This window comes from Lampris incognitus, chromosome 14 (genome assembly GCF_029633865.1).
Source record: "Lampris incognitus isolate fLamInc1 chromosome 14, fLamInc1.hap2, whole genome shotgun sequence".
NCBI classification, from domain to species: domain Eukaryota; kingdom Metazoa; phylum Chordata; class Actinopteri; order Lampriformes; family Lampridae; genus Lampris; species Lampris incognitus.
The window spans coordinates 36,436,044-36,451,883 of record NC_079224.1 but is presented as its reverse complement, the minus strand read 5'-3'; the positions used below and the strand labels follow the sequence as shown (position 1 = coordinate 36,451,883).

General features: G+C 43.1%; 1 protein-coding gene across 1 annotated transcript in view; it reads left to right on the top strand.

The window, feature by feature from the left end:
• Window positions 1–948: 948 nt before the first annotated feature.
• The window catches only part of rab2a (RAB2A, member RAS oncogene family), a 44,258-nt gene continuing 29,366 nt past the window's right edge, over window positions 949–15,840 (top strand). Inside the window, exons 1-2 of the mRNA XM_056292508.1 lie at window positions 949–1,170; window positions 13,400–13,471. Coding sequence (XP_056148483.1) covers window positions 1,125–1,170; window positions 13,400–13,471 — 118 coding nt within the window. The 5' untranslated portion in view covers window positions 949–1,124. The remainder of the gene's footprint in view (window positions 1,171–13,399; window positions 13,472–15,840) is intronic.

The following is a 15,840-nucleotide window of genomic DNA, read 5'->3' as shown; positions in this document are numbered from 1 at the left end:
TTTGTGCTACGTGGGTATGAACCAAATAATAATTATAGTACAATAGTAATATCAGGCTGTTCTAACTTTGTTGAAAACACACGCGGGACCATTGTTGCTAACTCCTAAGAACAATTTTGCATCTCTAACTGCAGGCCGGGGATCTAGTAAATATCTTCTTCTTCAATAGGGCCTCCGGCACTGAGAGGCTTTTAGCTTGTGCTGTTCGATCTACATCTCATGTTATTTAACTGATAAACTAACATAACAATGAACACCACAAAGCTGCTGGACTGGTTTAAACACCCCTTTACTGGTTTTTTAATCACATTTAACCTCTTACTAAGAGCACAGTGCAACTGAAAGCTGTTTGATGCAGGCTATAAAAATCGAGCTAAAATGTATAGGGACATTATTTATTTTTGTTGAAAGCTTTAATTTTCAAGTGGCAGCAGTTCATTACCAGCACAGGGAGGAAGTAAAATGAATAGATAGATAGATGGAGGTAGGCCTTCATCAATGTATTTTATTCACAGAGACTGTGCGATCCGAGAGAGAGAGCGAGAGAGAGAGAGAGAGAGAGAGAGAGAGAGAGAGAGAGAGAGAGAGAGAGAGAGAGAGAGAGAGAGAGAGAGAGAGGCGGCAACAAGATCTTTCCAAGTAGGTCTGTTTTGTTTGTTTACTAAAGTTTGTACAGTATTAAGTACTGAATAAGTTAATAAGTATAAAGTAAGAAGTAAAACAACAAAGCTCTTAGTTTTTCAGCGCAGCCACATAAATTTGATACCACTTTGACACGTTAGGCCTACACGTCCATCACATGTCACTTTTTCTTTCTTTGCCCGATGAGTTTTTGCCCTGGGGTAGAAACATTAGAAGAGGGCGGACCACCAACAGACTGCGGGGGCAAAAAAAAAAAGAAAAAAGCACCGCTCTGTAGCTTGCGTGGCGAGGGCGGAACGCATGACGTAGCCCCGGCGAGGACACGGAGGCTGTTTATTGTTCCTCCCCATCAGCTCTAAAAAAGAAAAGAGGCTAGCCAGCTGCCCAGCACCGAGGTAGTCTACACAGGTATTTTCACACGGTTTATTGTAGGTTTACGAAGGTAGAACGGCCAAGACAGTTGATCACACAAACCAGGGGCCATGGCGTACGCATACCTCTTCAAATACATCATCATCGGAGACACGGGTAAGCAACATATAAGCCTGCCTTGCTGGCAGTTCGTGTTAGCTAGCCAGTTGATTAGCGACTAAGCTAGCTAGCTAGCTAGCTCGCTGGCTACCCATCCTTTCTATTTCCGCAGTGTTGGATAGTCCAGTGACGTGTTAAAAGAGGAGACACCGGGGGTGGGATGACGGCTCCTATTCTGCACCGCTGACCTCCCTCGATATCGTTTTGAAACCCCTTGACAGCGCCACAAAAGAGCTAATAGAAGCTCCACGGCGTGTGCTCGAACACGGCATTAGTTTCACTTTTTCCACAAGGCATTTACATCATCCGATACGTGTTCGGCCTCAGTTTGCTCCGAGGGCGGGGGTGTTAGCTGGCGCTAGCTATCCCAGCATGCTAGCGAATTAGCGGCTAGGTGGCGTTAGCTGTTTTGCTCCCCTAAATTGCACACAGCCGAACCAGAGGCGATGCGTATGACAGCTCAGCATATCTAATTACACGATACGCATAGCGATAGTCGCTCCTCTGCTATGTAGATGTATTTGGGGTTGATTAATGGTTAATACAGAGTTGACGTGAGCTTGGCAAGAGAAGGCCAGGACGTCAAAGGCTCCAGTAAAACCCCCGAAAATGGCGTAGAAGAGTTTTTATATCTTACCATATCCTGTCCATCAGATGAGGCTTGATTACAACATTCCCCAGAATTAACCCAATTTTACTTAAGATGACGCGTTGAGACCCAGAGTGTGTCATATCGATTGAATAATGGGTAAAGTTGTGATTTGTTTACTCTGTTGTCGAGCGATGCTGATGAGGGGCCTGTTCAGACTGGTTGTTATAAGGCAGCAGGTGCATTTCTAACCTATCAGCCTCGGGTTAAGCCAGAAAATAGTGGTGTGACTACAACAATATTGAGATAATTAAGATAGCTGATTTGTCAATTGGAGGTTGCTCGGATCTTTTAACAGCTAAATCAGAAGCTGTGACGTCCAAACCACCTGCCCTGAATATGTGATTTCACCCGAGAAAAGGCTTACCTTAATATTAACATAGTATTCCATTCCTTTATTTAGCTTAATTGTATAATGTTGCAAAGAGGCCTCAAGAAAAGTATAACTCAATTAAATGAGTTGATGGTAAAATGTAGGTTCCGCATTGTAGTTCCCCCCCCCCACACACACATTTTACTGCAAGTAATACTAGTGACCTGAAAGTTTACTGGTGTTGCGAAGTAGGCTCATGACTTGTGCCAGGATGATGTTTCTGTTTACCTCTTGCTATTTGTGGCAGAGGAGTTAACTGCCAAGATCGCAGGTCACAAGGTCCTCGATTGCATGTTCTCCCTACTAGAAATCAGTTTTCCTGTCTACTGCACTCTGGTTGCTCATAACCTCATCTCTGGTTTTGAGTCTCACCCCTCTAGCAGTTCATATTGTAGAAGATGGAGATTAACTTCAGGCCTGTAGGGCGGCATGGTGGCCCAGTGGTTAGTACTGTTGCCTCACAGCAAGAAGGTCCTGGGTTTGAACCCCAGGCTGTCCCAGGGCCTTTCTGTGTGGAGTTTGCATGTTCTCTCTGTGTCTGTGTGGGTTTCCTCCAGGTGCTCCGGTTTCCTCACACCTTCAAAAAGACATGCATGTTAGGGTTAATACTCCTGTTTGTGCCCCTGACCAAGGCAATAAGAAAAAGAACTGGAGTTTGTCACCCGGCACTGCAGCTGCCCACTGCTCCTATACAAGAGGATGGGTTAAATGCAAACAACAAATTCATTGTAAAAATACAATTCATTGTGAGAACTTAATGTCAAATAAAGTGGCTAAACCTGAGACAGGTCAAGGGTCCCAAATTAGCTAAATAATATATTGCAAACTTACATTTTAAAAGGTTTTAGTTTAGCCCCTTCCTCATAAGGCTTTTGCTGTTAGATAGATAGCATTTAATAATGAGCTGTGTGGGAATGGTGAAATGGCGAAAAAAAAAGAAAGGTTATTTTCATATGTACTTTTACTTTATTGCCTGCTAGTTAAATGAAATAAGGTTTCATCTCATTTTAGACTTCATGGGGGAAGTCTCTGTCTCTATCACAGACCCCTTGAAGTGCTATACCCCAAACTTCCAGCAAAGTTTTGTAGTCATAACTTAGGGATATTCATGACATTTATGGCTGAAGGATTAGAATCAATGTGCTTTGAGGTTGTTTGGATGTTTAATATTCTGCATAGGGAATACATTATTTGAGTGTCAGGCTGTTAATGGCAGGCTTTCTGTACCCACTGACATTAACCCTTTTTTCTAGATAGTAAGTATGAGTAAAATATCCCAGTGTGGAAGATTCTTTTAAAATAAATCAAAGTGGGTAATGAATCAAAAAATAAATTTACATGGTCACAAGTGTTTAATAAATCACCTAGTCGTTGTAAGTGTGTTATGGCCTTAAGGACTGAGAATTTGATTGCAGAAGCGTTTTAAGGCTTTGACATCAGAACACAGAGTAGGTATGTGTATTTCATAATAATAATTTGTTGATCAGTTTGATCTGGACCCATTTTGGGGTGTGAGATTTTGAAAATCATTCGTGGGGATAAGGTGTGTTAGACCCTGACTTCTTGCCTCATAAGGCTGATTTGAGTTCACTGGCCGTTATGTAATGGACTCAGACCAGTTTATTATTATCTGACATTCTTTATCTAGTATGCTGGTCGTATCCTTTTAGTGGTCTTCATGTCTCATCTAGGTGTGCCTATTGCACTAGAAAATACAACCTGTACCTTGCCAGGTTAAAGCTGTGGTAGGCAGTTTTTTATGGCGTCTGAGCAAAAATTCCATAATAACCTTTCAGCATATTGTAATTCAAGTGGTCTGAGAGAAAACAGACTTCTGCACCTCCTCTTAGCTCAGTATTTGGGCTTTAAAAAAATCTAGCCTGGGACGGAAGCTTTTAGCCAATCATGGGTTGTTTCAGAGAGAGGGCATTCCTATTGGCCATTCTAAAAACGCTGATGGCCATGTATGCAATCAGTTCGCGTACGCCCTGCCCCATGGGTCGCTTGTGGTTGTAGGGTCCCGAACCCTAAAAATCAACAAGACCAACTCGAAATGGCTGCTTCACATGAATGATATTAGTGTAAGTAAGAGATTTGTTAAAAATTTTTATTATTTTTTTTGTTGCATGGATAGATTATCAACTGCAATACAAGTTTCACAAGTCTCGCTTTGACATTTCCTGGTCGTACACCATTTCCTAACTGTACGCAAGTGTCCGACCATCGCGTTGCATCGGACGCACTCTGGCCACGCTGAAACCATCATGTAAACAAACCACATGCCCATCAGCTGTGCATTTGAGGTCAGACTGGAGACGTTCCTCACCCATGAACAGTGCTTTTCAACGTGAGTGAGAGGAAGTAAAAAGAAACAGGGTGTCCGACAAAAGTTCAGCTCAAAACAGTGCGCTGCACTGTGCAACACTGTTGCTCGCAGCCCGTTAGGACATCCATCCATTATCTGAACCGCTTATCCTGCTCTCAGGGTCGCAGGGATGCTGGAGCCTATCCCAGCAGTCATTGGGTGGCAGGCGGGGAGACATCCTGGACAGGCCGCCAGGCCATCACACAGTTAAGACATTCCAATAGAAAATAAAGCAGTCAAACTGTTTTTGTCACTGACGCTCGCTCGCATCGCATTCAGTTAGCGTAAGGGGCTGAAGAGCAATTCAGAGGTCATTTGGTGGGAGGGACTTAGCGGAGTGATATGAAGCAGCAGAGAGAGAGGCAGAAGGTTTTGCATTGGAATGTTCATGTTACCTACTGCAGCTTTAAGTCATCTAAAGAACACATAAGTAAATGTAAATGGTAAATGGGCTGCATTGATACAGCACTTTTCTAGTCGCGCTTTACAATAGATGCTTCACATTCACCCATTCACACACACATTCATACACTGATAGCAGAGGCTACCATGCGAGGCACCAACCTGCTCATCAGGAGCATTTAGGGGTTCAGTTTCTTGCTCAAGGACACTTCGACATGCTTTATGCGGGAGCCGCGGATCAAACCAGCAACCTTCCGATTACTACCGCTCTACTTCCCAAGCCGTGCTGCCCCACATGACCTGACATGGGTCCAGAATTCTGCAGGATTTGTTTTGATGCTTGACCCCCCCCCCCCCCAAAATCTTGTTTCTGTGGTGTTCCACATGGTCACGTCTGTCAGAGAAACATTGTTTTGATGTTGTCTTAAATGGAGAGGCATTTTGGGGGCTCGTTCTCCCCCTCCATTGTCCTCTGACCCAAACCAACCCTTACCTGCATCCCACCCTTACTTCTTAAACACAGTAAGTAGCACTCCGGCTTTGGGGTTTACTAAGGTATTAAACAAACATAACTCTGTTTCAATTAAGGGTCCGGGGGGGGCTGAACGGCTGAGTGTGCAGAGGAAACGTCCATTGTTTAAACCTTCCAGTTAAATTAGGTCTGTGAAATTCTTGGCCATTTCAACTTGAGAATGAGGAAGGATTAGGTCAACTTCTTAAAATATGTTATCCAAACATTGTTTTTGAGCTGCAGAATCAGATGACTTTAGTTAACATGTTGTACCAGCGGCACTTTTTAAATTGCATATTTGTTCTCTATCAGGCTTCTAAGTTAACCGTTTTAAGCACCTTTTTATTTTGACCTGCATTGCATTTCCCGACTTTTGTAAAGCATTTTTTTTTTTTACAATAATGGGAAAAAGTGCTGTTTAGATATGTGCGTCCTGGTTGCCACGCTAACCTGTATAGATCAGATCCTTCATCTGACCCCAGTACCCTGAAGGCCTTGTTAGTAACCTGTCTTAAAGCCTTTATGTAGAGAAAGGTAAAGCTCCCTGATCTCTCCTATTCACAATGATGACCTATATCCATTACACCTAAAAATTGAATCGTGACGATAAAACTGAGAAGTGCCTTTCTTATGGCGAAACTCCTTCCATCTGGCATTTATTTATTTATTTTGATTTTACGATGCTTTGTTGATCCCTGTAGGAAAATTATGCTCTGCATTTAACCCATCCTAGCTGTGTAGCAAGGAGCAGTGGGCAGCCGCCGTGCAGCGCCCGGGGACCAACTCCAGTTTGTCTGGCCATGCCTCGGTCAGGGGCACAGACAGGAGTATTAACCCTAACATGCAATTCTTTTTGATGGTGGAGGAAACCGGAGCACCCAGAGAAAACCCACCGCAGACACGGTGGGTTTTCTCATATCAAAAATAAACATATCGATAAAAAGATATCAATGTTTTTATCATATATAGATAAAAACATATCAATGTTTAGCCACAAGAAGTCAACACGGTGCATTGGGGAGTAGGGGGTGACATAGATTTGAATCAGGCTCTGTGAGTATTTGGTTGTTTCTAAAGTGTGAAATTCATCCCAAAACCAAATTCAGCTATTGATTCTCACATTTTCAGTGACTTACTCTGGGGTTTGTCCTTTGATTCTGCCGCCTCTGACATAGGACAGATTTGTTGAAGCATACAGCCATCAGTTGAACTGTCGATGTTCATAGTTATAATGTGAATTGCTGGCGTCCTCCAGAGATCTGCCTGGTTGTAAGGCAACTCACAGCATGGTTGCTCTAAATTATAACCTCCTTTGTACATGTTTAAGTTCTTGGAATAACCTGTTTTTCATGTAACTTTGCTAATGGTGTAAAAAAAAAAAAGTCAGGACTTGCCACTTTTGAGCTTAACTTTGGATCTATATAAATTTATGCATTTAGTGTTGTATGGAAAAAGCAATGTAACTTTTCCATTTGGTTAACATTTTGAAGAAGATATTATCCAATGAAATCTGTCTGCTTGCAGCACCAGTGTCACAAAGGTCAGATAACAATAGTTTTTCTAGCAGACAGGCCCTGCTATCCCCCATACCAAGTTGGATAAGGTTCCTATAAATTAAAAAGATTTGACAACATTTGTACATTTATTGGCCAGAATAGTCTCTTTTTTTTTTTACCCCCCCCCTTTTCTCCCCAATTGTATCTGGCCAATTACCCCACTCTTCCAAGCCATCCTGATCTCTGCTCCACCCCCTCTGACGATCCAGGGAGGGCTGCAGACTACCACATGCCTCCTCCGGTACATGTAGCGTCCCCAGCCGCTTCTTTCCACCTGACAGTGAGGAGTTTCGCCAAGGGGACGTAGCACGTGGGAGGATCACGCTATTACCCCCCAAACAGGCGCCCCGACCGACCAGAGGAGGTGCTAGTGCAGCGACCAGGACACATACCCCACATGCAGCTTCCCACCCGCAGCCGCGGCCAACTGTGTCTGAAGGGACACCCGACCAAGCCGGAGGTAGCACGGGGATTTGAACCACCGATCCCCGTGTTGGTAGGCAACGGAATAGACTGCCACGCCGCCCGGATGCCCCAGAATAGTCTTAAGTCTTTCTAGGCACCCTGCCTATGATGTTCTCTATAATTCCTTTATTCAGAGGTGTATCTGAAGGCTGCTGTCAGTCTGCAGCCATGCCTTGCATCCTGCTGATATCATTAATTAGACCTGTTAGTGGAACAGGTATGGTGAGACTCCTATCAGAAACCTCTCTTCACACTCACTGCCTCCTTTCCCTGTTTTTCATTTTATAATAAACCCAAAATATCATTTTTAATATAAAATTGTCTACAAAATTGTGTAGCCCAAAGGATATGCTTGCTTTTTTTTGAGTAATTATTATTATTACCGAATCTAAACTTAATAATGTAATTGAAATGGAGTTTTACATGTCTTATGCCTCTTAGTGAAACGATATTTCGTGAATAATATATGAAAATTCATTCATTCATTCATTATCCAAACCGCTTATTCTTACTCAAGGTCACGGCGATGCTGGAACCTAACCCAGCAATCATTGGGCAGCAGGCGAGGAGACACCCTGGACAGGCCGTCAGTCCATCACAGGGCCGACACACACAAATTAATTTTATTTAAGAATTGGCAGTTCCAAGTATGTCCTCGATTTTGTCAAGTATATAATAAAAGTGACTTGTTCTTATTGTCAGTTGTCACCACAATTTGCAAACTCTGAGCCACGAGAAGACCAAACTCGGGCGTCACTTGAACAAAAGGCCATAAGGCCCAATTTATACATGTTAGTTTTATTTCATGTTAAATGCTTGAGGAAACAAAGTTGAGGAAAGGAGTGCTAGATTAAAAGAACATTTTATGGCACCTGTGGATTTGATGGGCACAACGTTTTAAGGCATAGAAAGGCCTTTTAAAGACCTTAAAGTCCTCACTGACTGCTTTTTTTTAACCTTTTGAACCTGTTTTTCAGCTAAAAATTATTTTTTCTAACTCCCTGTGATTTAATGGCTGACATTGTGCTGTAGATGTTAGAGACAACTGTGATCTTCATTTAACCATTGAATAAGCTACCGTGGCCATGTTTATTTCAATAGCAGAGCTCTCTCTAGATGTATGGTTGTGTTTAGCATCATGTGATTGCTCTGTTTATCCTAGGATTGAGCTCCCTGGGTAGCTAGTCTGGTTAGTGTTTGTTCAGACCAGAGCAGACCTGGTTGCCAGTGAGCTCGTTTTTCACCTAGCTAGCCTAAACCCCAACAGACCTGTCAACTAGTCAGTCACCCATATCTTCTAAGGGGTGGTCTTTCTACATTCGTTATTACGTTTGCGTGATGACAGGCAGCCTGTTAAGCCGTTCTCGAACCCACGAGCTGTTAAAAACTCAGTGCTGTGCTTACAGCATGTCCATACTGAAACTAGAAGCCAACGTGAAGAAAGACCTTTCCTGGTGACACCATTCCTCTCTGGATCCAAGACAAGAGCAAGATTCCCCAGCATATATTTAAATACCATGATTAATTTACATGATAAACCATGAGCACTATCATAAATACTCAGCGGTCTACAATACATGGCTAAAGAGCAATAGAAATAGTTAACTGTTGGGGCGTCCAGGTAGCATAGCAGTCTATTCCGTTGCCTACCAACACAGGGATCGCCGGTTCGAGTCCCCGTGTTACTTGTGGCTTGGTTGGGCGTCCCTACAGACACAATTGGCCTTGTCTGTGGGTGGGAAGCCGGATGTGGGTTTGTGTCCTGATCACTGGACTAGCATCTCCTCTGGTCGGTCGGGGCACCTGTTCAGGGGGAGGGGGAACTGGGGGGAATAGCGTGATCCTCCCACATGTTACGTCTCCCTGGTAAAACTCCTTACTGTCAGGTGAAAAGGAAGTGGCTGGTGACTCCCCATACATTGGAGGAGGCATGTGACAGTCTGTAACCCTCCCCGGATTGGCAGAGGGGGTGGAGCAGCGACCAGCTCGGAAGAGTGGGGTAGTTGGCTGGATACAGTTGGACAGAAAGGGGGGGGGGTAGTTAACTGATGCTGTGCTACAAGTTTATTTTTCCATTTATTACAATGGGCTTTGTGGTGCGTGGAAGGTTCAATGCTTCACCTTTTCATAACCTTCTCCAGCTTTCGACCCCTTACAAATTCACCTTAAATTTCCGTGGGCAGTTCTTCGGTCTTCATCACAGCAGGACTGATGTGATCTGCTGTTTCAGTTGTGAGACCTCACAAAGCTGGTGAAATTTATTGTAGTCATGCACTGTAACAGATGAATTCAAAATCAATGTAGGAGGACCTTGTTCATGTATTTTTTTTGTGTGCAACTGGGCGATCACTTACCAATTAATATATTTTCAGGTTTTAATCATTCAGTACTGAGGATATTTAAATTGAGGTGAATACTTTGAGGTAAAAAAAAAAGCCAGCAAATTGAAGTTGTGATTTGAGGTGAGCGTTATTGGCTGCATTGTGTATAATCCTCCATCCCTGTCACTTTTTCTTCACCCAAATGGAGACAGTTGACATTTGATGCTAAAATGGCACTTTAGAACACAGCAGCTGGCCTCATCTGTTGCCATGACAATGCCCCTTGACCTGCAGGATGGTCGCCCTCCTGTTTGACCAATAAAGTGTTCAGGGTGCAAATAAGAGGAGGGAATCTTGAGATGAGCCTCTTCTCTTCACCAGTTTAGATGGGTATCTCTGTCCACATGAAGGACTACTAATGCGGGACTAGAGAGAACCAATTGTCTCTCAGAATATCCTGTTAATCCTTTTTTGTTTTTTGTAGTTGGCTTTGGCACTTCCCATGTGAGAAGTTGAGCATACTCTACCAATTTGATATATGGTGTTTGAGAACGTCCTTTGATAATGAAGTGCACCATGTGAGGATAAGGAGGGAAGCCTTCCGAGTCGGACTGTTGGTTGGCGTACAGAGTGATTATATTGTATTCTTCAGATATGTGTGGGTGGAGAGCTTGTTGCCATCTGGCCATCTCCTGCACACCCCCGTACTTGTTCACATTCATGTCCCAACCATAACCCTCCACCTGCCCGCCAAAGTCTAACTACTAAACATAGAAGTACAACCTTTTCCCAATAGAGATTGAGACTTGGTTCTTTGACTCTTCCCACTTTTCTCCCTTTGTCCGAGATCTTTACATTCACAATTTACTTCCTGCTGCTAATCTTCATAGTTAAAAAGGAAAACATAAGGGCGTTAATCCCATGGGCGTGCACTCATTTGCAAGCGGTCTCGCCTTAAACCCACTTGCTTCAATGACATACAGCCATTACAATAGTGATAGACTTTACAAAGACATTTTTTTCCATTAATATAAATGGTAAATGGACTGCATTTATATAGTGCTTTTCTAGTCTACCGACCACTCAAAGTGCTTTACAGTGTATGCCTCACAGTCACCACACATTCATTGTACCAGACCATTGTGGTGAAGAGGGAGCTGAGTCAGAAGGCAAAGCTCTCAATTTACCAGTCAGTCTTCGTTCTAGGGCTGGGCGATATGGCCTTTTACTAATATCCCGATATTTTTAGGCCATGTCACGATACACGATATATATCTCGATATTTTGCCTCAGCCTTGAATTAACACTTTGATGCATACAATCATGCCAGTATGATGATTCTACGTGTCTACATTAAAACATTCTTGTTCATACTGCATTAATATATGCTGATTTTAACAAATTTATCAAAACTGTATTTATTAAACAGTTATTAAGAGGTGGCATAAACATCATGTCATTTCAAAACAAATAAAGTGCCTTTTATGCATGATGTAACTAATAGGACGTATCAAGTCTTAGCAGCAGACAGGAAAACCCGGCATCTCGTTCTCACCTGGCAAGACGTGGAAGTCCTCGAGTCAATGCAGAATGCTCTCAAACCCCTCCTGGAATTGCACGTGTGACCGGTGTACTTTTTCATCGCGTTGTGTAGGAAAGACAGGACAACTTCTCTCATGCATGGGATCTGTATTCTGTGGCATATAAACAAAACAGGACAGGTTTCAGGAAACTTCAGATCAGCTCCTACTGTAGCATCTTTCTACATGTCCAAAACGGGAAAGAGTGCTTAACTAGCAACACAAATTTTTTTTTACAGAAAGAAATAAAACATACCTGTCGCATATAAACAAAACAGGGCAGGTTTCAGGAAACTTCAGATAAGCTCCTACTGTAGCCTACGCAAGAATTGGGACTCACATTAGACATAAGACACATTAGGAAGGGATAAAATAAATTACAGGGGCAGACAAAAATTAACACATACCTCTTTCTACATGTCGAAAGCGGGAAAGAGACAGAGGTCAGGGGAACATACGTTTTGGGCTACTAACAGGAAATGGCGTCACAACAGGGAGGGGCTACTAACAGGAAATGGGGTCACAACAGGGAGGGGCTACTATAAGCGTTTCCTGATGATAAAATAAAATAATATTAGCAATGAAAATAATAATAGTAATAATAATCATGTGGTGATACTTTGTGTAATTATACAATATATTTTGGTTATGACGTTTTTAACCATGCTACACGCGCACGACAGAATGTGATGTACGTAACTAGGTGTGCTTGTTTTATTTCTTTGTGCGGAGAGATGAGAAAGAGTGAGAAAAACCTGTAGTTCAATGCCCGCGACTAAAAGCAACTGTGTGACAATTGAATGTATACTCGAATATTCACGATATAGTCATTTTCTACATCCGACAGAGAACAAGCCGCGATACATCGAGTATATTCGATATATCGCCCAGCCCTACTTCGTTCCAACCCTCACCTATGGTCATGAGCTTTGGGTAGTGACCGAAAGGGTGAGATCGTGGATACAAGTGGCTGAAATGAGTTTCCTCCATAGGGTGTCTGGGCTCAGCCTTAGAGATAGGGTGAAGAGCTTGGACATCCGGAGGGAGCTCAGCGTAGAGCCGCTGCTCCTTTACACCTAAAGGAGCCAGTTGAGGTGGTTCGGGCATCTGATTAGGATGCTTCCTGAGCGCCTTCCTTTGGGGGTTTTTTGGGCACATCCAACTGGGGGTAGATCCAGAACTTGCTGGAGGGACTACATGTCCAGTCTGGCCTGGGAACACCTTTAGATTCCCCAGGAGGAGCTGGAGGACAATGCTGGGGATAGGGACGTCTGGAGTGCCCTACTTAGCTTGCTGCCACCATGACCCGACCCCGGAGAAGCGGCTGGGCTGATGATGAGATGAGATGAGATGTTAGTTCAGAATTTCAAGAGTACTTGTGACTAGTGGCTGATTTGGCTTGTGTTTAGATTGGATCAGAACTTGGATCTTTACAATTACATGGATTATTTGTCTTTGATCTCACTGTATAGGTGCTGACTACTTCACTAGCTGCGGATGTGAACAGACAGTGCCTGCAACAGAATGTCTACCAACTTTAAACACTTTAAACAACTTTTATCCTAATACTGCACCAAGCCATAGTACTTTCCATATGGGTTCCCAGTAGTTTTTCAGTGGACAAACCCAATGAGTCAACTTGCCGATTCATGTGCCTGTGGTGCTGTTGATCGCATTTGACTTCCTTAGGTGAAACATACAACCTGTAGAAAGTCATCTTACGTGTTCTAAATTCATGACAACCAGCCATTTCCCTTCCCTCACCTTCATATAGACTGTCCTGTCTTTGCTGCCCATGTATCAGTTAAGAGCTCAGTCTGTTCTTACATGTCGTTGAGTTGATCATTATGGTGTCCGTATTTGACAACGCGTCTGTGCAGATGTGCGTCCAAACCTCGGTATGGGTGACGCTGTTCCCTGATGGTGTGTGTATGTGTGTTACTACCTTTGCAGATATTGTTGCATAAATCTGTGTTGCAACCTTTTAATGTTTGTTTTCTTTAGGTGTGGGGAAGTCATGTCTATTACTACAGTTCACAGACAAGAGGTTTCAGCCAGTTCACGACCTCACCATCGGTAAGACCCTATTTCTCTCTGGGCTTTGGTAGATGCACCATTTTAGACTGTACAACTCATAAGTGACCGGGATTCCAGTTTCTCCTCCAATACAAACAGTCAGTGATGATGTGTCATTCGCTCGCATGTACCACTTGGAATTTGCTTTTTAAGAATGATTTTTCCCCCCCTTTTTTTTCTCGCATTTGAACAGCTACCTTCATTGCATTGATGGTATCACTTTATTACTTTGAGTCCCACAAATGCCTAAAATGTTGAAGGTGTCACTTGTCTAATTCAATTAACCTTTTATGATTTGTGGTACCATTTTATAATCACAGTAATATAACTACTCTGATACCTGCCTCCTCTTACAGCCGAGCTAAGTTTATGCAAAAGTGCTCACCTTAAACACAGCAGGACCGTTCAACTGTGGATTGGTAAACGGGTGAAAAATCCCGATATGTGTCTTACACTACTGTGCAGTTGGCACTGTGTAACCAGCAAGATTGCAAGTGGTGACCAGCGTTTCCTCTATTCACTCAGCAGTCATGCAATAAGGAAACTGCTGCTATAGATAAGTGAAGTAAGAAAGTGATACAACCAAATTTGCATCTTGAATGCAGATATGCAGCATTAAACCCCAGAATATTTATTAATAATAATTATTATTATCATTATTTTATATTTACTTCAGAGGGTGGCTTTTAGCCTTGCCACCTGCACTGAAGTTACTAAAAACCAAAACTCAAGTTACTACCAACCACCGCTGCTGCTTCAAGTTAAATCCATCACTCTTATCTAGCGGAACAGAGATTACACTCACACACAGTTTTAAGATACAGTGATTAGAAATGGGAAGGAGAGATGCAATCAGTTTGTGTAATGCGAAATTTAAAAAAAACAACCAAGAGTCTCCTAATAGCTTTTGAAAAGATGATAAAGCTAAACTATTTCGAGCTCATTCATGTTTTGTTTTTGTTTTGTTTTTTTCTCAGGCTGTGTTCCACAGTGGTACTTGTAAGCAATATTTTGACTGTGGTTAGGGGTACACATAACTGGTAAGCATGCACACCAGTTATATATGTGCCGGGGTTGCACCAAACTTTCACTCCCCATCATACCTCCAGTCCTGTTTGCGCAGAGGAGCATTAAAGGGAAAATTCACAGATTTTCAGGAATCGGGAACATTTGTCGTTTCAGTTCATGTGTGCCAGTACATGAACTGAAACGAAATATCGTTTCTCCCAGCCCACAGCAGTGCAGCACAAACACAAAAACACATGTCCAAAACCTACAAGAACACATATATCAAAACTACAACAAAAAAAACCTACAAAAACACATATATCCAACATATCCAAGAAAAAAGAAAAATCAACCTTATCTGTCTATCTGTAACAGGGATAGCTCATGAACAACATCTGCAGTTATACCCGATCGTTTTTGCATCTCTGGGGTGGCAGTAAAACCGAGTTTCTTTTCCTGGCTGCGAAGTGATGTATCCTGACATCAGTTGGCAGACAGAAAAACTACAGCCTAACATTGTTTCTAATACTCTAATCTACTCTAAACACGCTGTTCAAAAAACACATCCTCATTCTCTCGACTGTGGCGTCCCACAACACTAGCGCAGAGGATTTTATGCGTGACGATTCTGGTACATGCTGTGGGAAAGACTCTGTGAGCAGAACACCGATTTCTCCATTAGTATAGTACACATTGAGGACTTCATTGCTTCAATCAACTACATTACTCATCAGCACTGATTGGATGTGCACAAAACCATTGTTGAAATTTCCCGTGAAGAATTTCTGCGGCTGTGTAGGCTGCCAGTGGTCTTGTTTTCTTCATTTCACTACTGTGCTGTACGATCAGAAATCAGGAACACTTGTCATTTCACCTCATGTACTTGCACACATGAAGTGAAACGAAATGCCGTTTCCTCCAGCCCACAGCAGTGCAACATACAGACAAAAACCCATTTAAGAACTACAAGAACACACATATTCACACTAACACATATATCCAAACCAAAAATAGATAAATAAATAACTGTCCAAGGGAACAAACGCCAGCCAGAATGACTGTCGGAACCGCTGGTCTGCATGGGCTAGCAGTTAGCCTAGCCTGCCCCGATTACTTGTCCTGTCAGACCGCCCTCCATGTTTCCTCCTCGGGCGCAGCTCCAGGCAGGGGCCGGGGTCCCTGTGGCAACCGAACGAAGCAGACCAAGCCCTCCCAGCTCTCCCAGCCAGACACCCTTGACACACCTCCTCGCACTCCACACAACGACATCAAAAACACCAGTCAACGCCAGGTGAGGCCGCCGCCAGACCGCCCTCTGTGTTATCGGAACTGCTGGTCTGCATGAGTGAGCAGTTAGCTTA